At 44.3% G+C, this 25212-nt stretch overlaps 1 protein-coding gene across 3 annotated transcripts in view; it reads right to left on the bottom strand.

Annotated features, from left to right (window-relative positions):
• The window catches only part of LOC111854252 (RNA-binding motif, single-stranded-interacting protein 2), a 33977-nt gene extending 20069 nt beyond the window's left edge, over window positions 1-13908 (bottom strand). For 2 of the 3 annotated variants that reach the window (XM_023832030.2, XM_023832040.2), the window contains exon 1: window positions 13767-13908. In XM_023832030.2, the coding sequence (XP_023687798.1) occupies window positions 13767-13838 (72 nt within the window). In that variant the 5' untranslated portion in view covers window positions 13839-13908. Of the gene's footprint in view, window positions 1-2904; window positions 3179-13766 lie in introns of those variants that run through there. The other variant, XM_072715352.1, reaches the window with a different exon arrangement.
• Between the last annotated feature and the right edge of the window lie 11304 nt (window positions 13909-25212).

Raw genomic sequence — 25212 nt, 5'->3', positions numbered from 1 at the left:
GGGGGGGATTTTAAATACAAATAAACAAGGAATACATTTTTGTCTTTCATTTTTTAAGTTATGATAATATTATTTTTACATTTGAGACCATTCTGTCAATTTTGAACGAGTCTGGCTATTCGACTCCGACCAAATAACTGACACTGTCCGGACATTTTCTACTCATCACATGATTCTCTGTCAACTTTAGACACTGCAGTGTGTGAAAATCCCAGGAAGGCGGCTGTTTCTGAGATGTCTGGCACCAGCGATCACACCACATTCAGAACCGCTGAGATCATGCATCTAGGCCGTTCTAATGCTTAGCCAAACAGTAACTTAAACTCTTGAACCTGCCTGCATGCCGTATGTATTGAGCTGCAGCCTCATGACTGGTTGGTGTGTCTTATAAACAGGCCAATGAGTGTGTGATGAACAGTGAAATGAAAAGATCACATCTGGGAGCTGCGCATCAATGCGGATTTGACAGAGCACAGGTTGATCCCAAACTGATCCCCAAGGCCACACAGGCAGGAGGAACAAATCGGACATAAATCAGAAAACGAATGAACAGAACCACCCACAACAGAGGCACAGAACCCAATTCCTAAATCCACATCCGGTTTGGTAATGCACTTAGAAAGTTAATAAAACTGACATTTCAATTATTCAAAAATCTTAAGAATAGTGTTCAGATAAATCTGAGCTGGGCAATAGTTGGCAATATTTTTTGACAGAACAACTGACTCCTGACTGGGTTCTGCTTCAAGGTCTGTTAATTTCAAACCAAATTAATCATCAACCATCTCAGCTGACCCTCATCAACCGATACAACCGAGTGTTTATTAAAAATGAAGCACCAAGAAACTGGGACAGAAAAATTGTGGGGGGGGGGAACACTTACCAAGAATAATTAACCCCACCCCCTCCAATTTTTAATTACCAGGCCTGACTAGTTTGTTCTTGTTGGATGCGTTCATCACATATCTCAGGGTAAGATAACCGTCTAACCGTATTCATGTTCAGAAGCTCCTGGAAACATCAAATGTTTCAGAAGGCTGTTTCGGCGACCTATCGAAGGGTGGCATGAAGTCTGTACATTAGTCTGCGTTCAAGCTTCCCAGATGACTTATTTTGTTTTATACAAACAAAATAAATCCGCATTATTGCAATATCCACAGTCGACACCTTTCATTTTAACACCCACAAACGGCATGGCTGAGAAATGCCGCGGATCGCCGTGGTTACGAGACGCGAATCGCCGGGAGTCTCGCTTAAGACACAACGCGGATCCTTTTCCCTTCCACCATGTCACCCACCCAAAGTGATTCAGGTTTCACTATACATACTAACACAACCACTGGACCACAAGAATTCCTCTTTCGTGTAACAGAATAAAACATAATATCAAACCCAAGGCCTGACTACTTGCCCATTCAACTTTATCCAACTATACTTTGACGAAAACCTTCTGCACCCCTCCCCTCCCCTCTGATACAGACTTGTGTCCTTTTCCCTTTACTGCTGCTTACCCTCCTAAAAATCAAGCAGCTGTAATCCCTTCAGGTCTGGCCTACTGGCTCCGCCTCCCTTCCGGCCCAGCATTTGCAGCCCGGTCACCAGTCTTGATTTCGGCAGTGGGCATTCACTGGGGTTTAAGGCTGCCACAGAGATTTCCTTTCGGGGAACTTGCGTGGTTCTCAGAATGGTCAGACTCCACAAGGAGCCCCACTGAAAATGACTCCGTACGAACGGAGGACTCCACCGTGTGCCATTTTAACAGCCTGTCCGGCGTGATTCGTAAAACGTCGAGAGCCGACACAGCTCAGAGAACAGCATCATTACCAGAACAGGAAGTGATGTCATGGAACGTTTTGCTGCACAGGCAGACAGACTGTAATCTGCAGGTAGAGCGCAAATAATAATTCTGCCAAAACTGCAATAACATCCAACTGAATCAGAAGTAAAAAGATCATGATTAAAAAAAAAAACAAAAAAAAAACTGCAAGACAGGACAAGTACATCTTTGAAAACAATGGCTATCCTGATCATAGTGCTGCAAGCAGACACGCTGCTCCATAACGCTCCATTTCTGCAGCCCCTGCACACTTGAACATGCTTTCGGAGACTATCTGACCATTTATGATCTCATCAGCCACAATGAAGGTGCCTCATGCAATTATTAGCAAGACTCGCACGGTCAAACCTGCCCCCCCCCCCCTTTGCTGGGTGTGTTTTTGCAATTCCTCCTCCAATTTATTCCTGTTGAAAAGTTAATGGGAGTGTGAAATATTTGATTACAGCCGGCCGTGTGATCAGACTACAAAAGAACAAAAGGTAGAACCAGAAGGTCACGGAGCGGCTCTGAAATGGTTGGGAAGAGTCTCAGCTGGGGGCAGGAGGGCAGCAGGCAAAGAATGGGCCAATTCACCCTAATTATGAGGCGTTACTCCTCTCGGTGTCAGCGAACTGCCCCACAGCCAAAACAGCCAGCGGTCTGCATACCAATTCGTGCTGGGAGACTGCCCTGCCGACTCCAATAGGCTTCAAAACGTCGCCGTAAACAATAGGCCAAACGAGAAACAGACCATCGCCCACAGCTCTCCAGAGGAGACATATGCGCTTGCAGCAGCTCTAAAACACTCTCCATGCTCGCTGCAGAAACGCTGTTCATTTACGCCGTAAACACATGAGTAACTCTACACTGGGAACTCCAGACTAATTGGAGCCTCAACTCGTTAGCCGGATGCACTTGTGACGTCTGTGCCAGTCGGCCAGCCACGTCACGCCCCCCCCCGCGCCCGGGACTCCCGAGTCGGACGCCTGGAGTGCCTGCCTGGTCCCAAGCCGAGAACAGAAAGGGGAACGAGGGAAAGAGGGAACCATAAACTACAGACAGAGAAGTGTTGCTTCTGGAAGCTTTACCAGCTTGTCACCCGTGCCTCGATAAGCCAGATGTCAGCTCTTCCTCTTCCTCCTTCCCGTGACACTAAGGCTACGATTCAGGCTTCTCTGCAACGGTCCCACCATGTTGCTCGTATTGCATTTGCGTCCAGAAGTCTGCCGGCTCCAGGGTGAAGCCACCTTACTTGCCAGGGCTCGTCTGGATCCACAATCACCCCACACCATCTTCAGTTAACGGCAACGTGAGGTCCTGCAGATTTTGTCGCATCACAGGGTCCGCGACCAAAATGAGGTTCAGTTTTACATGGTGTTCAGTTAAGCCGAGTGGCTCAAGGAGCCCTGAAGTGTTGGGTCAGCTGTTAGTTTGGCGAGAGTAAAGTTACGGCCATGGATAACCTAACTCTGCCGTTCCAGTAACCTGACCCAGACCTCCCCTGACCACAAGCTGCCAAGCCATGATGCCAAGCTTTTCCATCAAGGTGGCTGAATACGTAGGACTTCCTTCCAACCAACTCTGTTTCCTTTTCCCATCACGCCCGTCAGGACAAGCGGGGCATCTCCTTCCCGGCAGAAAGCGGAAGCCGCTCGCCTGCCATCACTGTGAACAGGCAGCAGGCCGTGAGCAAAGCAGTGAGACCGAGACATCCGACTGAACCTGGCAACGCTCACAAAACAAAAGAGGCGTCGTGACAAGGCCCAGAGGAGTCACTCTCCAAAAAGACGACACCCACGGATTCGCACAGCCGTGGCCAAGTGCATCGACACACCGGCACGGCAAAGCAGCAGAACGTCCTCCTTCCTGTGCTATCGGTCTGCGCGGAGGGCCACAAAGTCCATCCACCCGTGGGACTATTTGTTTAACAAATTAATTATTACTAGGAGGACTCTCCCCCATGCAGCGTCCAGCGGAGACGCCTGAATCTCTCCATCACTCCCCCAACCCCAACTCTGCCTCTGTGTAGATTATCTGAAGAGTCAAACTCTCTAACAAGATCACGTATCTAGAACCCCACCCCTCCGGTTCCTTCCCACAGAAATCTCAGCCTTGAATTGCATGCCAGTCCTGAAAAATTAATCACCCTGTGTGGGAACACTTTGAATGAGGGACCACTTGTTTTCCCTGCTCTCTCTTTATCCTTCTGTTCCACACTGTGTTTTTTATCTCTTTTCTTTTATCCAGTGCTTAGTGCTCTTTAAATTGGATTTGTATGGTTCCCAAAGGGCTCGGGGAGAAAAGGCATTTATCCACAGACGCGCAGACCGAGTGCTTCGGCCCTTCTGCTGGCTCCGATTGCCGCCATCGTGGGTATCTCCTTCTGCCAGGGAGGGGTTGGTGGGGTTGGGGGGGGGGCTAGCATCTCCTGTGACATCTGCATGAATGTCTTCAGAGGATGTGTTGAGTGGGCCCCAGCAGACGACTCAGCCGGCCCTCGATCTGCCTCTCCAGACCGGAGATTTCCGGAGCGAAAGACAAAAATGAATGAAATCCGCAGACTATCCATCTATCAATCCATCTTCCATAACTTCTTATCCTAATGCAGAGGCCTGGAGCCTTTCCCACAAAACCTAGAGCACATGCCAGGAACCCCCTAAAAAGGGATGCCAGTCCATCGCAGGGCACACGCTCACACAGGCTCGTAATTATATCTTTGTTGGGACTCTTGGTGACAAGACATCGCCGGCAAGGCCAAGTCACTGAGCCTCCCGAACAACCATGTCCAACGCTTTGATGTATGCATTTCGAAGTATTGACAGGGATACCAGTCATAATGTGGCCTGTGCCCACCTCATTAAGACAACACTCTTCGGGAAAACATTTCAAATAGTAAAAAAAGCAATTAAACACTGGACAGAGAATTAGTGTGATATTTTCTTTCTTCCTTTGAAAGCCACCTTCAAAATTGCACATGAATATTTAATAGCTTAATGCTTTTCCGGAGAAGCTGTGCAGAAACTATAAACAAATTTTAACTTTGGGGTTCTTAAGGGAATTAACACATAGCAGCGTTATCCATTAGCATTACGGAGCACCCGAAGACTGATGTCATAGGTCAAAGGTCAATCACTGTGACATAAGTATAAACCAGTCACTAAAAAGAGAATTTACTTATTTGACTCTTGACCCAGAGGGGCAGTTCATGAGACTGTGGAGCCAATCACAGCAATGACACAATTCAGCAAAATACCACCGTCAAATTAAGCAATAAAACTGACAAGCGGGTCTTCTGAGCAAATCATTCATTCCTGTGTGGAGTTGTGTGTGTCTGCATTTTTTTCCACAAAAGTGTGTAATTTAACTGTCAATCTCATTAATGTTAATAAACAGTTCGAGTTTGAATTTGGACTCTCAAATTCTGAAAAATAATAATAGTTGTTCTCAGAATTTATCTAAGATTGCCTTGAGTCAAATTATATCCAGAAATTCAAACCATACATTAAAATGCAATCCAAAAAAAAGGTTTTTTTTGTACCCTACTGGCCAGCTGGGTGTCTGAAAGTTCAAATACATCCATCTTGGATATACAGGGCTTTGGAAGATCTCACAATAAGCACAGCCTTCTAACAGGCACCTGAATAAACAAGACAAAGTACCGTCCAGAAAATCCTTAAGTCAGACCATCTTAGCAGTGCAGCAGGGAAGCTACAGTCAAGCTTCACTCTGGAAGCGGTTTCCCTCCTGACAGCCACAACGAACCCTGATTTTTAAATAACTATTTAAAATATATACTCATGGATATTACAGCCCTTGCTGTTATCTCCCTGAAGCCCAGTAAAGTTTTTTCTTTTTTTTTTTTGCTTTTAGGTCTCATGACAGTTAAGGGAAGGCCATAATTATATTTCAGTTTATTCAGGGAACGTGACAGAGTTTCGGTTCGGCGTTTCACTGACCGACCTAAAAAAAAAAATAAAAAATATGAAAACTGGCAATGATCATATTACAGAACACAGACTCCGTCAGTTATTTTAAAAAACAAAAGTGTTTTATCAACATTTATAAAAAAGACCATGTTGTTAAAAAATAACAAATATTTAAAACAGTGAAATATGTACAGTTTTGCAGACATATACAGACTAATCAGCCTCCAGTATCTGCCCCCTGACAGTCATCTTCTCAGGCCAGCATCCTGAGCGGTACAGAGTCTAACCCTTCCCCATATCAGCCCAACAGTCAGGTGGCTCACTACAGAAGAGCTTTATCTCGCAAAACCTGAGTTTTACCGCGGTACCTCAGAGGTGCCAATCAGAAGCCAACCGCTCGGCAATCTGGGTGTAAGGTGAATCCTACCAGGAGGAGGAGGGGGGGGGATATAAACAGGTGACATGGGGAGGGGGAGGGACAGCTTTATCGATGCACCACCACTGCTGTTCACAACATCCGGTGTGTGTCCCTGGGGAGGGGGGTATTCTGGCTGAAAGCAGTGGAGGTGAGAGAGGGAGGCGGCAGGCTGAATGAAAAACAAACACGCGCACAGACACAGACACACAACAGCGTAGCAAGTCCTTCAGCTAGGGCATGTGGCACAAGCCAGCGGCATATGATACCCCGACAGAAAGCCACTAATTATTCTCTTATTCACGTCGTTTGCACCAAAGGTACTTAAAACTGGGGCATTCCAGCCATCGGGGGAAAACGCTGTGCTTTTGTACGCATGACATTCAAACTGAGTCTCAGAAGCCAGTATAAAAGAAACTAAATTACTATAATCTGTTCAGCCCTCATGCACATGCCTAGAAATTGTTTCAGGAGTTGACAATACTTAATGCAACAAAACTACAAAGTCCATCCCGCATACTCGCATTGTTATCATCGCTGTTTAAATGTGTACCAGTAGACTCCCTCGATAAATAGCCGCATCTATCCAAAACTTAAAATCAAAGCAGCAGAGAATTATTGTGACTGAAAAAAGGCAGGGATGTCTTTAATGATCCAGGCATCATTTCTTGCAGACTTGTTTTTATAATCTCTCCGCAGTCCTGGACGACCTCGGAGCTCTCCCCTCTCTGGTCCCAGGGGTAAGACACGTCAGTCAAAGATATCCCGGCCAAACCCAATTTAGAGGGTTCTGGAACATGCCACGAAGGGCAGTAGCGCATGGAGTGAGGAGTGTAAAGGAAAACGCACAGCAGAAAGGCATCCTTACTTACAGAAAAATGTGTGTCATCCATTTGCATTCATTTTAGCAGTTTTTTTTTCTTTCAGCAGGAGAGGTTGGTCTTAAAATTTGAACTCAGATTTCACACAAGTATTCATTTTTGTTACTTTTGGATTGTGTAGTTATATAATTTACTGTATTCATTAATATTTGTTAAACTTGAAATCTAATTCTCAGAGGATCTTGAACTTCTCTCAGCGTATCTGAAGCTGCTATCCACTCCGTTTTCAGTACTAGCATCATCTTCAAAGCGCCTTGCTGACTGTCCTGCTAAAATTGGCATGTTCGCGTTTTGGGAGGATGTGAACATTTTGTGTGTAGGCCAAAGTCAAAGCCGTGTTTAATGACCCTTTTAAGGAGGAAAGGCGAGGACGGCATTCAGCTCCGTAAAAAGCAGATATAACAATCATGCTCTTCACCAGTTGACCAAACGCTGGACGGCAGGCAGAGAGTCTCCCAGCCCCACACAGGAGCCCCTATGCCTGCTTCTGTCTTAGGCAGACATTCCCAGAAGCCCAAGTCGAAAACGAGTGGAAAGACCCCCCCCCGTAATGAACACATTGTTTAAGGCAGGAATTCCATGAATTCCAAGGCATTAATCTCAGTAATATCAGCCGCTGCCAGCAGCTAGGCTGGAAAAGGGGTGGGGTCACTGGAGGTGGCCAATAAGCTAGAGCTTTTGGGGCTGGAAGGATATTAAACAAAGTCTGGAGCGGTGACCGGCCTGCTACTGGAGCGAACCTTGTTTTCAGAGGCAGAGGAGAAGTTCGGCAAACCAGAGGCTAGATGGTGTATTGTGGAGCTGGGGGGGGCACAAGATCTTATTTAATGTTCACAGGCTTTTTTCTCTGCTTATAACCGAGTAGTTATGCCCTGTGTTTTGTAACACTATAAACCTGAATTTACGGAATCCGAATAGCTGACAAACCATAAAGCCTCCAAAAAGCTGTTTTAATAAGAGCTTGTTTAAAAATAAAGATTACACATCCGGAAAACACGCAGCTATGTGGCTGTATGTGTCAATTTTGTAGTAAATATTTAATGAGCGTTATATGGGTTTTCAATCACAAGCCCTTGCAGGGTTTGACACTAATGTAATAGTGTTACTGGTGATTTCTGTATCTACAGCAAGCCCCCATTCTGCCTTATGTGGGAAACACTATCTCAGGGAAGACAGGGAAGTAAATTAAATAAAACAAACATTTTCCTATTGTCTTCAAAAACGCAGACCTACTGACTGCTGTCACCATACCTCACAAATCAGATGGTACCCAATGGATGCCTGATCTATGACACTGCTGGTGTTTTTCCAGAATCCGGCCGGCGTGGCGGATGGTGGCATCGCACGTGAAACGCCAAAGTCATTAAAACATCCAGGCTTGAGCTGCCTATTTGAACTCTGAACACATCCAAACCGTCAAAACCCCCTTTACTCATGGCGGTCCAGACAAGGTCAAACAAATTCACCCTTAATTAGAACAAAGACGATTTCAGTCACACCTGCGTTTCCATTTTTGCAAACATTAAAAAAAAATTGTTGCTGCCAGAAGTCACTAATGAGATTTGGGATGTTATTGAAAGTGTTGATTTTATATTTAAAATATACAGTTCAGAAAACAAATCCTTCAGCAATCGTCCAAGACATGGTTAAAAGGAGTCTACTAAGGAGCAAGACAAACTTATCTGATTAAAACGTAATTTGTGCATAAAGACATATTTATGAATATTAAGCAGAAACACTTAATGTTTCATAGTGTATTCAACTAGTAAAGAGCACTATGCTTCAAAAGTAACAAATATTTTCAGAATAATTATCACATCTAGTTCCTGCAAAAAGCAAGCCTTGTGACCAGGCATCACTATCAAGATAAAATTACAAACCTGTATAAAAGTAGAGAGAAAGTCAAGTTAGGCTCTCTTCTACATCTTTAATGACGTTAATTTGGCACAGGAAATGGGGGGATTGGCGCGGGGGTGTCAGTGGGGGCAGCAGTGTAACTGAACCCTTGGCCATCTGGTTTTGTAATGATTTCCCACACAAAGAGCCTTTTGCTTTACCCCCCCCCCCTTCCTTCCATGCAGCATTTATTTTGTTCTGTGTCCCCCTCCCTTATTTATTCTCAAACCACAGGTATGGGAAAAGAGATATGTCAGGAATCCACTGCATGGGTGTCTGACCTCCACGTGAACTCCCCACCGAGGAATCGTTGAGCAAGTCAAGGGGAATAAACACCGGCGTTAGCAAGAACACAGCCGTCGCCCCCCCCCCAGACCCCCATTTGGAGTCTCTGGCACTTTCATTTTCATAACCTTCAAATTTGTTCATCTCCTTTTCCTCGTGGCACTAATGAATCACAACGCCTCAGTCTGGGGTTGACTGGCTTGGGGGGGGGGGGGGGTTTGACTAGCTGGGGGGGTGGCTCCATCTCTGACCAAGGTTATGCCCTTTTTATATGAACCTGCAGGACTCCCCAATCCCCTCTCTGAGAGATCGGGTAACACGCTCCATCCTGCGCCCTCAGACCGGAGCCTACCAGCTGCAGACAGCCAGCCCTGTGACTCCCTGAGGACAGGGAGCCGTGTCACAGCACAGCGGAGAGCGGAAGCACGTCACCAGAGGCATGAGGACCACGCCTGTGATTTTCATTCCTCAAGCCCTGTAGATGTTCCCCTTAAAGCGGCAGACGAGCGGTGCAGTCCTCTGCTCCGTGCGGATTTTACCACATCGGGCCCAAGTCTCATAAGACGGTTTTAGGCTAAGTTTAAAGTTCCTGCACAATATATTCGGCGCGTCACCCACACGCTGGAGATGGGTGTCAGGTGACCTATCCGTAAGGGTGAGAACGTACCGATTTTCCACTTAGTAACCGAAAACAGAAACACAGCAAAAAATACTACAAACGCTGCTATGGTAGAACCCGAGATCTTTCCAGAAAAGTCCCGTTTGCTCCTTCGTCGGATCGCGGAGTGCTAGCGGTGCGGGCGGTGGAACACAAAACCGTCTCTGCGTTCTCAGACTCGCCGTGTAATAAAGCTCTGCAATCAACACCCTTGCATTTGCGCAGCAGCATGTCTTCTGGAGGTGACTGGGGTGATTTTCCATGCCATCCCCCGTGGAGGTGCAGGCAGATTACACCGTATATTCACCGGAAACCACATCCGCTGCCCTCGCTCGGCAATGCCTGACACTCCAGCAGTAAGGAATTCTGGTTCGCGTCCCAGAACTGTGACTCGAGCAAAACCGCGATGATACCGAGGTTAAGTTCCAGCCTTATTGCTCGTTATAATTATCTGACTGCTAAAACGTTAAACGAAGATGAAAACCATTGAAGCTTCACAGGCGCAGAGGAAAGGACTTCGGAAACAAAATACCCTGTTTTGTTAAGATCATGCCAGTTTAAATAGGAAGAGAGATTACCATGAAAGATCACTGCATAATGAAGCCTTACAACAGACTTGCATTTTAAAAGTATTTATTATAGATTTAAGCAATGCATAGCCTACAAAAAGGAAGAAAAAACAAACTCACGAAAGATACCAGCTATGTGTCCGCCCGTAGATAAACTGAGAACATTGCACTATATTGGAAACATCACCGGCGGTAAGAACGTGAAGAACAAAGCATTAACAGAATGTTTCAGCTTGCCTGTCACAAGTTTTATTCAGCCGGGGGGTCTTAAAAGAAACAGAACAACTTGTATGTTTTCACTGCACTCCAATTGTAAAATTTTCCCACTTATGCACTTACTGTACACATCATACATATACTTAAATTAATAACAAGGCTTGCTTCATAAGAATATACCCAAAAAGCATATAGAAAGGCAAAAAATAAGAAACACAGGATAAATGCAGGACTCAATTAAATATTGAGTACCGCATTGTTGCAAATTGGCCCACTTGAGCACACTTAAGTGTACACATGAGCACCGTGGCATTGTTGGCTAATGCACTTAAGTACGCACCCAGTGACCTGCGTTTCCATAAGCATCCCAGCGGTGTTAGTCAGCACGCTTATGTATGTGTGCTTAGGCAGCTCAGTTACAGGCAGCAGAAACTGTACATGATGATTATTTATCGCTTGCGTTTTAGCGTCGTTGGTTCATGCTGTGAGCATTAGCGCCACGGGGAAATAGCCTGCCTTCCATTTCAGCAATATATCTTCAATTATAATTTAACACTTTGGTACATTATGAGCGGGTCAGTGTCCCGCAAGCATTAAAACTAACAGCGTGCTGTTTCACTGCGTCAAGGACGATTCAAGAACCTGTTTAAAGATTAGAGTATGCATCTACCTGTTTGTGGAGGGAATGAATCATAACGATGGACTCAGCCAAGAGCAAAAGAATAAATAAACAGCACTGAGTATTCCTGACAGGTTTTAAATTTTTATTTATTTATTTATTTTGATGTGCTGGATACTATAATGATGTGTTCGTAAGCTGTTCGACCGATTTGATCGTCCTTACATAATATTTTCAGGGATGCATGATGAGCCATGGCTGCAAAGGCAAAATAAATAACGAAAGAAATAAATTAAAAGATAAAAAATGAATAGGCCTACGTGAAACAGGCAGCTGATTGGTTGTCATTGTTTAAAAACACGACCCACAAAACAGAAAGACGCAGCCCGTGGGATCGAACAGAATTTCGAAATCGTCTATTTGATAGTCTAATATAAACTAAAACATAAAAACAATAAGATATCATTAAGGCACAAGCTACTTGCATAGTATTATTAAATTCAATTACCATGACAATACAGGTGTTTCATCCATCCATCCAATTCCTATACCCTTTGTCAAATAACGTGAAAACAAATGTCAATATACAGGCCTAATACTTCAAGCAGGCTATACTAACATAGGCCTATACTTAAATTAATCGAATAACTAATCTTGAAATTTGAAGCCAATTATTTGGTCGGCACCAACCCCGGCTTCCAATTTTCTCTACTATCAAGTAGCCTATATTTTAATTTTTGCTTTCAAAGTAGTGACACCGGATGAAACATTCTCTCCCAACTTCAGGAAGGAATGCATCACGAGAAGCTTGTTTTGGAATTATCTTGGGGGTGTCCCAGTCCGCACCGGTGCCTTCCTTTGTCAGTGATACGGCGGAGGGTGGTCACACCCCTCAAAGCCGCCAGGCGCGTAGCCGAGGTCCCTATCAACGCTATACCCAAATCTCGCTGAAGATCGCGCTAAAATGAAAATGTGAAGCTGCCAATCTGTTTCTTAATATTCTCTAGTTCTTCCAAATAAACACTGGGACAGGATGAGCAATTCCATTCATCAAGGCTTTTTGAACAGAGCATGGACTACATCGATCAGAATATCCCACTCAGCCTCCTGGGTCAGTAGGTACATTTTAACATAGTCCAATTTTTAAAAGCTGCAATTAATCCAGTAAACAGCTTATAAAAACTTGCTTAGATTTCTTTAGTCGATCCGAAATAACAACTGCAATTCTCAGCGAGTTTTACGACGGCCAAGTAAAGCCTTATTTTGCACGGAGATGGCTGTTATTAAAAGACGGAAAGCGCAAATGATGGAAACGTTAAAACACTCCAGTCCAAAAATGAGCCTCCAGTCAGTATTTCAGTCTGTACGTGTCACCATGTCACTTCTGCTCGCCGGGATTTCTGGCACTCCGCTAAGCTTACATGCCCATTTTCTTAACTTTTAAAGGGTAGTTAAAAGTACATATAATAATTAATATGTTTAAATTTGAACAGACTGTTCATCAAATAAAAACGGTTACAGTAGGTGTACTGTACATTTAATTTCACTAATTCGTATTTAGGCCTATTTTTAATCTTTAATTTTCTGTACATTTTTAGAAAAAAAACAATACCTTTGTAACCGAATCAAAATAGGAATCGACTTAAATTTCAACATAACGTGGTATAATTTTCTTTCCAAAGAAACGATGATAATACACAGTTGATGTCAAGGGATATAATAATGATGCAGGGCAAATGATTCCTAGTGTTACGCAAATGTAGTAAAACATTTTTATTCACTCGCACTTACCTTAAACTAAGCCCATGTAACAGACATGTATATAGGCTATTTACATTAACTTTTATTTTGCAAAAGTAAAAATACCGCAACAAAGTCCTCAGGTACAGCCTTGTTTACAGTACAGTGCGGTCGGTTACAGTTCATCACTTTATGAAGAAGACGATTCATCTCGGGAGTCTTACATTCTCAAGGGGTGGGACATATTATTATTTATATATATATATATATATATATATATATATATATATATATATATATATATATTCTGTGCGAGATACAAAGTTCACGGAAGTTATTCCTGCGAAATACTAATGGTACGTGGGAAGAAGCGATTTCCAGCTCCACTTTCTTTCCAGTCCCCTTACCGTCCGCCAGCAGAGCCCTACACCAGGCGAAAGTGCCGTGCTGTGTGTTTGCTAAGGGGGCAGTCAAACACACGGCAGGGGAAAAGCCGCGCCGGACACTGGAGTCTGAAAGTAAGTCCAGGTGGAAAAGGCGCAGACGTTTCTGCGATCGGACCTCCGTAGTGCGTAAGAACGGTGCACTACGGTAAACCAGTAGCTTTTCCAGGGCTCCTCTTTCAAGGACACTGCAGCTTACAGTCATGCACGGAACGGGCTGCCGCCGCCACCGCCGCCACACACACGGGGGGGAGGAGGTTGCACACCCCCAAAAAAGAATGAAAACCACTCAGCTGTCTTACCTTTTTGCCGTTTCTGCTGTTGTATCCATGGTAAGGGTTGATCGTTGTCCTCGGCGGCACGGAGAGCAGCATTTTCACGGCGCTGTGTCCGGAGCGGCGAGCAGAGCCGAGGCTGCCAGCTGACGTCAGCTGGGGAAGTCAAGCCCGGAATCCGGGCGGAGGGGGGGGGGGGGGGGGGGGTGGATAGAAATCAGAGTTCGCCGCTGCCGCTAGGGGGCATCCCGCCGGTCCCGGAAAGAAGAGACGGGGGCCTTCAGTTTCTTCAGAAGTCTGGTCCATTAACTACACTACTGTCCATCACTTTCAGTTTCTCTCTTTATTACCTATTCCCCATATTAATATATCATATTGAAATTATCAGCTTGCATCAACTGTCCATTGTCAACAGTAAATATGGGAAACAATGATAATTATTTTACAGATTTCACGTTGACCACTAACACATTTATTTAATGAAAAATCTTTTGTGCTTAATGCAACTGCGTTGGAGAATGTGTCATAATGGGGGGGCACAATTTCATCATTTAAATACAATGGTCTATTTATTGGGGGTGGCAAATGAATCTATAATTTAAGTACTTGCAGTGTATGTTCCGGCTGGTTGCTATGTCCCTGGGTTAATGAACTGAAGCAAATATAACAGAGCAGTTAGAATTTTTTAAAAGATTTTGGCAGAATAAAGACAAGGTGTGCAATTTGAGCTACATTGTTGGCCAGCCTGAAAAATTCGCCCAAAATCTTCATTACAAAGCCATTAGGAATATTTATATACCCCAAATGGAACATCTCTTCAATCTCTCCCCCTACTGGAGAATACAGCACTGTAGGTCTGTTTGTAACCATCTTGTACATTACTGTAAACACTGAGACCGTCTAGAGACCATCTGAAATGTTAATGTAAACACAGCTCTGTCTCTGTCTGTGCAACACAGATGTCTGATACATTCAGGTACTTTGAATGAATTAACTAATCACTGACTGGGCCTATTTAAAGATTGGTGTTATTATTACTATTATTAATGCTGTTGCACCTCAGGCTGCTTGTGAGACCAATTGGCGTTTCCATAGCAACACTGAGTTGCATGGTACATCTCAGCCTGGGACAGTAGTGACATTGTTGCAAGTTAGATGGAACCCAGACGGGCAGCTGGCCAAGTGACAGCAGCATTGTTTGGACATCAACAGGCGTGTCGCTAAGCAACTCAGCCCTCGTGTTCCTCACACTCTGGGAAGGGCTCCTGGATTTTCGAACAGCAGCACAGGCCGCCAGAATCTTCATGCTTTCCACCTGCACAGCATTCAGGCTCTTCAAACAGCCTGTTCCTTAAAATGTGGTGTCATACCGCTGAAGGTTGTTCAGATGTGGATCTGCCTGACATGTGCTACTCAGTTCTTCTAAAACAGCCCCAATTCAGATGAACTTGTAAAATTTGTCTTCTTACATGCAAACCAAAGCCATTTGGAGTTCCTACCAAATGAGACGCATCACCCCAGATGGTTCTCTTGTGTGGTTCCCTCATGGGGGAACGAGCAACCGAACCACATCCGGTCATCCGACTCCCTCTCCACCTTCAAGAAACACCTCAAGACCCATCTGTTCCATGAACTCCTCTGCTACCCCGATGCCTCTTTATGTTGCCTGAATGTTTTCATGTCGCACTTCTGATCATTGAATTGTCTTATTGTGTTCTTGTACAGAAGTTGTTCTGTAGCTCCTGCTCCAATACTGCTTACACTTGTACCTGGGGGTTCATTGGAAGCTCAGTTTAGCTGCAGTCATATCTAGTTTTCTTCTTGGCAGCACGTAGATTGGAATGTGCTCTTTGCCTCACTTGTATGTCACGTTCAGCAAAAGCGTCTGCTAAATGTGTAAAATGTAAATGTAAATGCAAACTGAGTGAGCGGTGGCCTGGGTCAGCGGCTGCCTACATCCTGTTAGCCCCTTACACCTTAAAGCATTGTGGTTTTAATCTGGCTCTCGGTCAGTCTCAGAAAAGCTCAGGGCACAGTGACTGACCCCTGCCGCTTTTCTCCCTCCTCCCCTCACAAGGCACTACAGGTCTGTCAGGACCCAGACTACGAGACTCAGGAACAGCTTCTTCTCCATAGTAATAAGAATGTTAAATATGCACTGATAACTCACAGTAAAATGTCAGTCACCACTGTTGTTTATTAACCACTCGCACTTTAAACCTCAGCACTTTGCTGTCCTACTTCTTCAGTATGTTATTCTATATTGATATGTATTGTATGCATACTGTATGTCGAATGTATACTGTATATTGCATGTATATTGTATGCATACTGTACATCGAATGTATACAGTATATTACATGTATAGTATACATATACTGTATATTGTATGTATACTGAATATATTGTATGTATACTGTATATCGCATGTATATTGTATGCATACTGTACATCGAATGTATACAGTATATTACATGTATAGTATACATATACTGTATATTGTATGTATACTGAATATATTGTATGTATACTGTATATTGCATGTATATTGTATGCATACTGTACATCGAATGTATACAGTATATTACATGTATAGTATACATATACTGTATATTGTATGTATACTGAATATATTGTATGTATACTGTATATCGCATGTATATTGTATGCATACTGTACATCGAATGTATACAGTATATTACATGTATAGTATACATATACTGTATATTGTATGTATACTGAATATATTGTATGTATACTGTATATTGCATGTATATTGTATGCATACTGTACATCGAATGTATACAGTATATTACATGTATAGTATACATATACTGTATATTGTATGTATACTGAATATATTGTATGTATACTGTATATTGCATGTATATTGTATGCATACTGTACATCGAATGTATACAGTGTATTACATGTATAGTATACATATACAGTATATTACATGTATAGTATACATATACTGTATATTGTATGTATACTGAATATATTGTATGTATACTGTATATCGCAGGTATATTGTATGCATACTATACGTCGAATGTATATAGTATATTACATGTATACTGTATATTGCATGTATATTGTATGCATACTGTACATCGAATGTATACAGTGTATTACATGTATAGTATACATATACAGTATATTACATGTATAGTATACATATACTGTATATTGTATGTATACTGAATATATTGTATGTATACTGTATATCGCATGTATATTGTATGCATACTATACGTCGAATGTATATAGTATATTACATGTATACTGTATATCGCATGTATATTGTATGCATACTGTACGTCAAATGTATACAGAATATTACATGTATACTGTATGAATACTGAATATATTGCATGTATACTGTATATTACATGTATATTGTATGTATACTGAATATATTGTATGTATATTATATGTATGTTCATGTCCTCACTACCCTGTTATTTGCTGCTTATCGTTCTTTATTGTTATGTGTTGTTTAAGGCTGCAGGGAGGTGCACAAGCAAGTATTTCATTGTAATTTCATTTGTATAAATGACTTCTGAGTCCTTGACCCCATGAGAGGTTCCATGCCCTTCAGACTCCCCAGGTGGTTCTGTGCAGACCCAGCCCACTGCAGCCCTACCTAGATAAGTAGTAACTAAAATCTGGTGGATGAATGAATCATAAGTGAGCAGGCGTTCACCGCATGCTGTCATTCACATTTCAGCCAGCTAAACAGATGGATATTTATTGAAGCAGAATATAACAGAAGAATAAAACACCCCCCCACCAGAGATAAGAACTTGAAGGCTTAATTAATTACGTATTGTCAGGATGGCTCGATTGCCACACTGTTGTCGAGTGTTTAATTGTCATTTTACCTTAAGTAATATCTGCAATCATCAATCATCTTCTGCAGTTTTCTGTTTCACTGAACATTTTAATGAGGACCCACACTGATTCAGCCGCATAGTTGACTCAGAGTGGCAGAGCAGTCCCCCCCTCCCCATTTTCAGTATACCATTAGCACATCCCTGCGGGGGCTAAGCAGTACACGGATAGAGGATTATTACTTGGGTGGGTGGGGGGGGGAGCATAGGTTCAGAGTAGCAGGGGCCCAAGATCTGAGCTCCAGGATGAGCAGAACACACCAGCCGGACCACTTCTGGATCCCAGCTCAGATCGTACGGACGCGCTGATGCATGGAGGAAGCGTACCTCACGCTGGGGTGAGAGCACCTTCACCAGGCAACAGGCAGGAAGCCCATGGGATGCTCCACAGGGGGTGTCCAGGGCAGGGGGCAACCAACGTGCCTGTTTCGCCACTCCGTGCACCCTGGCAACAGTGAGCTGAGAGGAGGTTAGAGGATTGCATCGGTGGGAGGAAGGCGTTGGTGGAAGGACATGGTCGGTGGGAAGACATCGTTACTGGGAGGACGGCGTCACTGGGAGGACATGGTCGGTGGGAAGACGTCATTACTGGGAGGATGGTGTCAGTGATGGCTGACACGCTGCATCAGAGAAAAAGTAGCGTGATGCCAACAGCAAACTCCTTTCCTTCCTTTTTGACTCAGTGTCACTGTTTGTTAGCAACACTTACATGACCATATAACACACAGTGTAGTCGACCACTGCAGAAGTGCAGGAAAAAGCCCAAGTGGCACCGTAGGCAAGCTTGACAATGAATCTCACCTGCTAATCCGGCACCCCTAAGAAGATGGCCGCCTATGTCGCTTTAAGGCAGGGGTGGCCAATCTTATCCACAAAGGGCCGGGGTGTATGCGGGATTTTGCTGCAGCTCCCTAATTATATTACTAATTAGAGGACTGATTGGCTGAGGAGTCCTCACACCTGGGTTTGAACAGCTGGCCTAAAGGTTACCCCAGAAACCTGCATACACACCGGCCCTTTGTGGACAAGATTGGCCAGCGCTGCTTTAAGGGGTTGACTGCAACTGAGGCTGACTTTACCCCCTGTAGTACCGTCACTGCCCAATAACAATATACTGCTATTTACTAAAAATGGACTGTGTACTGACTCATTAACCCCAGAGACTTACTTTAGGGATTCCCACCTTTAGGCGTTCCCACCAGCAGAGCCAGCAGATCAATCAGCAATTTTATAAGATTAACCATTTCCATTTTTTTTTCAGATGTGAACAGAATGCTTGAACATGAGAGGTAATGAAAAAAATGAAAATGCATAGTTTACTTTCGGACATGAACTAAACACACTGCAGAACCCCCGCATTCCGCGGCCCCCTGAAATACTGGCTACACACTGGTACCAGTACACAGAGTGGGGCCTGGGAATCCCTAGTTTGCATTTAGATTTTTTCTGCTCTTGCTTGCCACCCAAACAGCACTGCATCTGATCTCCGCCTTTTACCTTGCGGGTGCTGAGCCCACAAGATGGCTCCACATGACTATTTTGGGCTGGCCATGGACGGGTTATGTGGGTGGCCCGACCGCCAAGTGGGTCTCTGAACCCTATTCCAAGACTGGGCGCTCTAATTTTTTTCTGGTGCCTTGTACCTCATGGGGGGTGGGTGTTGGCTTGTATTTTGTCTGGATTCTTTCCAGTGGCCTGTTTGCTAAGGGAGGCCATAGCAGGAGCAGGAGCTGTGGGGGTCAATAAGGCCTCCAACCATGTTATAGAACTGCAAGGTACCGGCGGGCAGGAAAGGCAGCTGCAATGGCAGCCAAGGAGGAGAACAGTACAGGGAGGAGCACCTTACAGGCAGGAGCAAGAACAGGGAGGAGTAAGTACAGGAAGGAGCATTGTACAAGGAGGACCAAAGTACAGGGAGGAGAAAGTACAAGGAGGAGCACAGTACAGGAAGGAGTACAGTACAGAGAGGAGCAGGAACAGGGAGGAGCACAGTACAGGGAAGAACACAGGGGCAGCTCGGAGGAGCCTTGGAGAGACACCATCCACCAGCCCACATGTTTTTGCAAAATGTTTGGCATCTTGTGACTGGGGTGGGGGGCTCACTCAGGCTGGGTTCAGCTGGGGCAGGATCATGCTGGCGGCCAGTATTGGTGGGTCAAAGTCTGAATCACTGTAGCTGAACTTGCTATGGTGGTCAGAGACCGCATTGGCTGCTGGGGTGGATAAAACCTATTCAGAGATGTTGAAAGTATTCAATGTTTGGGTGACAATACAGATTGTAGCATTGCAGTGGAACAGTGCACCTACTCTTCCCCGTTGCATGCGAGAGTTCATGGGAATATAGCAAAAGGGTCTGCATGTGCTTTGTGGAGAAATGTATGACTACATGCCCCGGCACATTTTGTGGGAGGTGCTGCAGAAATATGGAGCCGTGGGACCACTAGCAAGTGCTATTAAGTATGTAGCAAGAGCTGTGTGCACATACTTGGCACAAAATCAAAGTTGCTTAGACTGGGTATTAGCCTCCGGCAAGGGTGCATCCTGTCTGTTTTTGATTTTCATTGACGGGGTATCAAGGTGCAGCTGTGACTTATGGAGGGCTGAAGGTGACATCCCTGCTATTTGAGGATTATGATCTGCTTGTAGCTTCATCCAAACAAGGCCTCCAGCACAAACTGCAGCAGTCTGATGCAGAGGGAGGAGAATCAGTCATGGTGCTCTCTGGCTAAAGAATCGATCACTGCATTCGGGTGAGGGGAGAGAGTCTGCCATCAGAGAGCTTTGGGATCTCAGTCCTGAGTGATGGTAAGAGGGAATGTGAGATCAGGGGTGGATCTTGGCAGGGGCAGGATGGGCAATTGCCCCTGGGCAACATGATCTGAAGGGGTGCCAACTTAGCAAACTGCTGGTGCCAAGTCCCTCCTCCAGTTTGACAGCTTTTAACATCTTTATCATTCCCTGCCCCATACAGTTTTTTTTAATTAACCAATCTCACCATTTTCATTTCAGCTAGGTTGACACAAAGTAAATTTTGATAATTGGGTGGTGACTACTGATGGCGGGGTGGGGGGGGGGGGGCTCCACTTGGACTGTGACAAGTGGATTGGTTCAGCGGCAACAAGTGTGTCTGTGGTGGTGGTAAAGAAAGAGCTACTTCGTCAGCTCACACCACACAGCTTGTGGTTTACAGGTCAGTCTATGTCACTCTCCTCACTTATGGTCAAGAGCTGTGGGAAATAACTGAAAGAATAAGATCGCAAGTACAAGCCGCCGTAATGGAGTTTCTCCACAGGGTTGCAGAGCTCACTCTCTGCGATAAGGTGAGGAGTTCCAGAACAACTGGGGAGATAAAAAAAAAACCCAGCTGAGCTGGATCTACCATCTGGTCGACTCCCAAGGGAGCTGGGCAGAGCCCCCCTCTCCCCCCAGGCCAGATCCATGACACACTGGAGGGGCTACATCTGGCCTGGGAACATCTGGGAAACCCCCAGAATGAGATAGAGGCTACGGCCTCAGTAAAGAAGACCCAGTATGAAGCAATTTGAAGGTGATTTACTCTTACAGTGTGAGACAGGGGTCTCCAGCTCCGGTCCTGAAGAACTACTGTTCAGCGGGTTTTCTATCCTATCTGGCTTCTGATGAGCCACACCTGTTCCTGGTATTTACCTGGCCACATAATTTTATTCTTTCAACCCTCAGATATGCCTCTCAGTATTTTCAAACTCAGGTTATCTCAGGTTTTATACCCTGGCAGACAATATCTCAGGCAGGCAGGCAGATGTAGTATTGAATTATCACAATATAATTATACGAAATCAGTTGATAAATTATTATTAGGAGTTCCAACTAAAAAGCCATGGTGTGCATTAAGACAGCATTGAGGGTAATATAAGGGTTTCATACTGCATTATTTACATTCCCTAGCATATCTGCACATCTCTATAGACGGTCATGTCACAGGAATGTTTTAGACGGAACGGCAACGGCGCCAAAACGTCAAGCATAAGCTCTGTTCAATCGCTGTACCATCAAGACCAAAGGCTTCCTCTCTGGAGGCCCAGGCTGTTTTCAGGACGAGCATCTACATCCCTGGGCCTCCGTGGAGGTGTATCTTCAACTCACAGGGATTGCTTTATTGGTCACAACTGAGCCCACTCACAGCTTCACCACAGTGCACCAAACAAGAGCGTAGGGACCAGATCAGCCCAGACCCTCCCGCCTAAACACACAAGGTATGCCCATCGAATCAGTAGTGACATGTTCCTGCCATCCATACCCAAGTGTATGCCCTAGGGACCAAGCATATATTCAAAGCCAAAGAGAGGACAAAAGAATACTTGTAGCAGCTGCAAACCATCCGTGCATCATCTTTTCATCGCAAAGCAGGACCGATCTCCGTGCAGCTCGTGTACTGATCACTCTGCCCCTCTGCGGTCGGTTGTTCTCTAGGTGTGATTGTTGTCTGATTGTTAGCCTGTAATTAAGGGATTTCTGAAAGGGTGGCGTTTTCAGGTGCGCTAGCAGCAGATCGGTGCTAGCAGATTATTTGTGCTGACCTGCGCTCTTGCCCAGACTTGCTGAAACATGTCACCCAGATGCCATGAGCTTCAGTCACTGTGTGAAGCACCAGCGCCACACGGTACCTTCAGCGCATTGGAGGGGCCCCTGTGTTCAGGCACTTACAGGTTGTAAACCTTGCTAACTCATGCTAACCTCAACATTATGCTTTGCTTCCTGACAAAAAAAATACACGGTAACACTTTACATCAGCTGCACCTTTATAATGCGTTCATAAGCAGCATGCAAGTATACTTTAACATTAATAACAAATGGTATATGATAACAAACAACATTATAATCATATAATATTTTCTATTGGTGTAAAGCTGTTAGGATGTTAAGATGTTAAGATACGTTAGGATGTTAAGGTGTACTTATATGCTGTTTATAAATGTTTGTTGAATACATTTTAAATGCATTATGAAGGTGCAGTTAATGAAAAGAATTTCCAAATACACTAATAGAGCTGCGCTTGATCTCTTTGTCTGTCTTATCTATATAGTGGGTCAGTATCCATTGATGTGTTTGATTACAGGGAAATATGGGCCAGAATCAGGTGGCTGTCTTAGATCAGAAAGACTCCGCTTTGAAGAAGGAAATAGCATGGGGTACAGAGTCGGGGGGTGGGTGGGGGGTGGAGTAGGGGGATGGGGTCCAGGGGGGCGGGGGGTGTCTGGCTGTTGGCACATGCCTCACATTCTTTGGGTGTTATCAGCATAGTGGGCTCTGTAATTGTGTCTGTGAAAACATGCAGCAATTGCAGAGGCAACCCATGTACCAGCAACATGCACAACAAGGAGAAGCCCAGCAAAGGGTCAGGGTACTGCTGAGTACTACTTTACAGCGTGAATCCCAAAGCCTGTCCTTAAATCCAGTGCATTTGGGTGAAGTCAGAGGTAATCTCAGCATTCAGATGAGCATTTTTTATTTTTGTGGAAAAAAACAAAGACTCGCCAAAGAGTTTGGATAAGAAAAAAAATGGGCTTAAACTCTGCTGGAAGTGATGTGGTAGCTGACATTAATATAGAGTCAGGACTCTCAGCAGAAATCGCTCTTGTTCTCCATGTATAAACTAAATAAATTGTGCTTGTGCTTCACGTCATGCTGCTCTTGGGGATGCCAATAACCGAACCGAACGAATGTCAGACAGTCAAAAAGGTTGGAGGCGGGTGAGAGGCCTCTCTATCGAACCGGGCAAAGGGGCTCAGGGACACAAACACTTCATTTTTTGTTATGAAATGGTAGCAATTTATTGCCGTGGGTCCTGGGATATAAGGGCTGGGAGGGAAATGCTCTCGCTCACACATCACAGCCCCCAACAGCCCCTGCTCACGTTTCCCCAGATCTAATAATAATAATAATAATAAGCCCACAGCAGGAATTTCCTTCACCACAGAAAGCCAGCAATTATTATAACTTGTTTTTACTTTTTTAGGGCATTAATCTACTTGATAATCACATTTGAATACATTTCAGCTAAGCAAGTAAATGTCCATTCATCTCCCATAATTAAATAACATTTCACTGTTCAATGCACAGTGACAAAGATTCTTATCTTATGTATCTAATTGTTTGTCAGGGGTCAGGGTGACCCTGCAGGGTGACCATGGATGCGCAGGGCAGGTGGTTCCCTGAATGGGACCACATTTGACCAAATATTATTTACTAAAATACAGACACTTGACATGTGACGTGTGACACATTACAGTCAGTAGTCATGTGGGTGACATTTAACCTCTGTATGTAAAACACTGATGACTGAGCTTTCACGATGATCCTCTGCAGTGGTCTGCTTCATGCCTTGATTTCCTTATTGCCACACAGAACATTCAATTTCTGCAACACTTCCCCTAGGTGTCTGAGTCCTAAGATTTAAAAGCTGTGAAAAAGCCACAACAAAGATTATGACTCAGTAGAATCAGTGGAATTACAGCAGGTTATCAGACCTAACACACACTTATCACTCGCCAAACAGCCAGTTCCTTCTCGAGACAGTTCCAGCTTGGTTGGAACATAGACTGAGAAATTTACTTGTGAACATCGACAACAGTCTCGGCATCTGGATAATGGTGCATCAGACCCAAGACGGCTCAGCTTCCAAGTCGGCTCATTTGTGATCATACTGACACTGTGGAACTTCCCGGAATGTTCAAAAACATCAAAGACAAGTAGTAGTCCCCTGTTCTTCTGAGCTTTCCTGGTTTCTTTCTTCTCTTACATGTGCAGCCATTTTTTGAATATCGGAATGGCACAGTACTCCAGGATTTACAGTAAAAATGCTACAATCAATTACCAGTCTGTGGAGATGTTAGCGATTAGCCATGTTATTTTTAATGGAAAGATGGAGCATCACAGGGACTTCAGACTCATAGGTATATTATGGTAACATATCTGGTCTTCAGTCATATGTTCCCCCTCCCTCTGGCAAGATTCCTCTGGCAGACTGTCCATTTTCTGTTTTCCTCGAGTTCTGATTTTCAGAAAGGGAACAAACCCCACCCCCCACACCCCACTCCAGGCCCACAAGCATTTTACTGGAGTGCAGTACATTTCCCATTTGAGCCATTACTCTCCCTCTTTAAGATGAGCTCATCAATCCGCCACAGTAAAGAAAATAAACACAATTTTACGTTTCTTTTTTTTTGTAGAAAAAGCTAAATATTTAAAGCAAGCAGTCATCATTTTATATGTCAAAATAAAATGCATGTTATGCATATATGCACTGAATGCAGAAGTGTTCATTTACCATAGTGAAAGTTTATCTGAGTGCTAGAATGAGCACTTTCAGGGTTGACAGAACACTCTCAGTGTTAAAATCATCCTTGCCGGAAGGCATTTCAGTCTGCAGGCTTCTGTTGAACTCTTCAGAATGGAGCCAGTTGATGATCCTACTTGTTTTACATGGAATGTACCTAGTTGCAGGTTTTTTTTTTTGGGGGGGGGTAATAATCTGTTGTTCTTGCTTTTGCTTCCCTGAACCAAACACTTACCGATCTCGCTCACAGAGGGAACTGGGG

The sequence above is a fragment of the Paramormyrops kingsleyae genome, chromosome 8, assembly GCF_048594095.1.
Source record: "Paramormyrops kingsleyae isolate MSU_618 chromosome 8, PKINGS_0.4, whole genome shotgun sequence".
Taxonomy (NCBI): Eukaryota; Metazoa; Chordata; class Actinopteri; order Osteoglossiformes; family Mormyridae; genus Paramormyrops; species Paramormyrops kingsleyae.
This window is presented reverse-complemented; position numbering and strand designations above follow the sequence as displayed.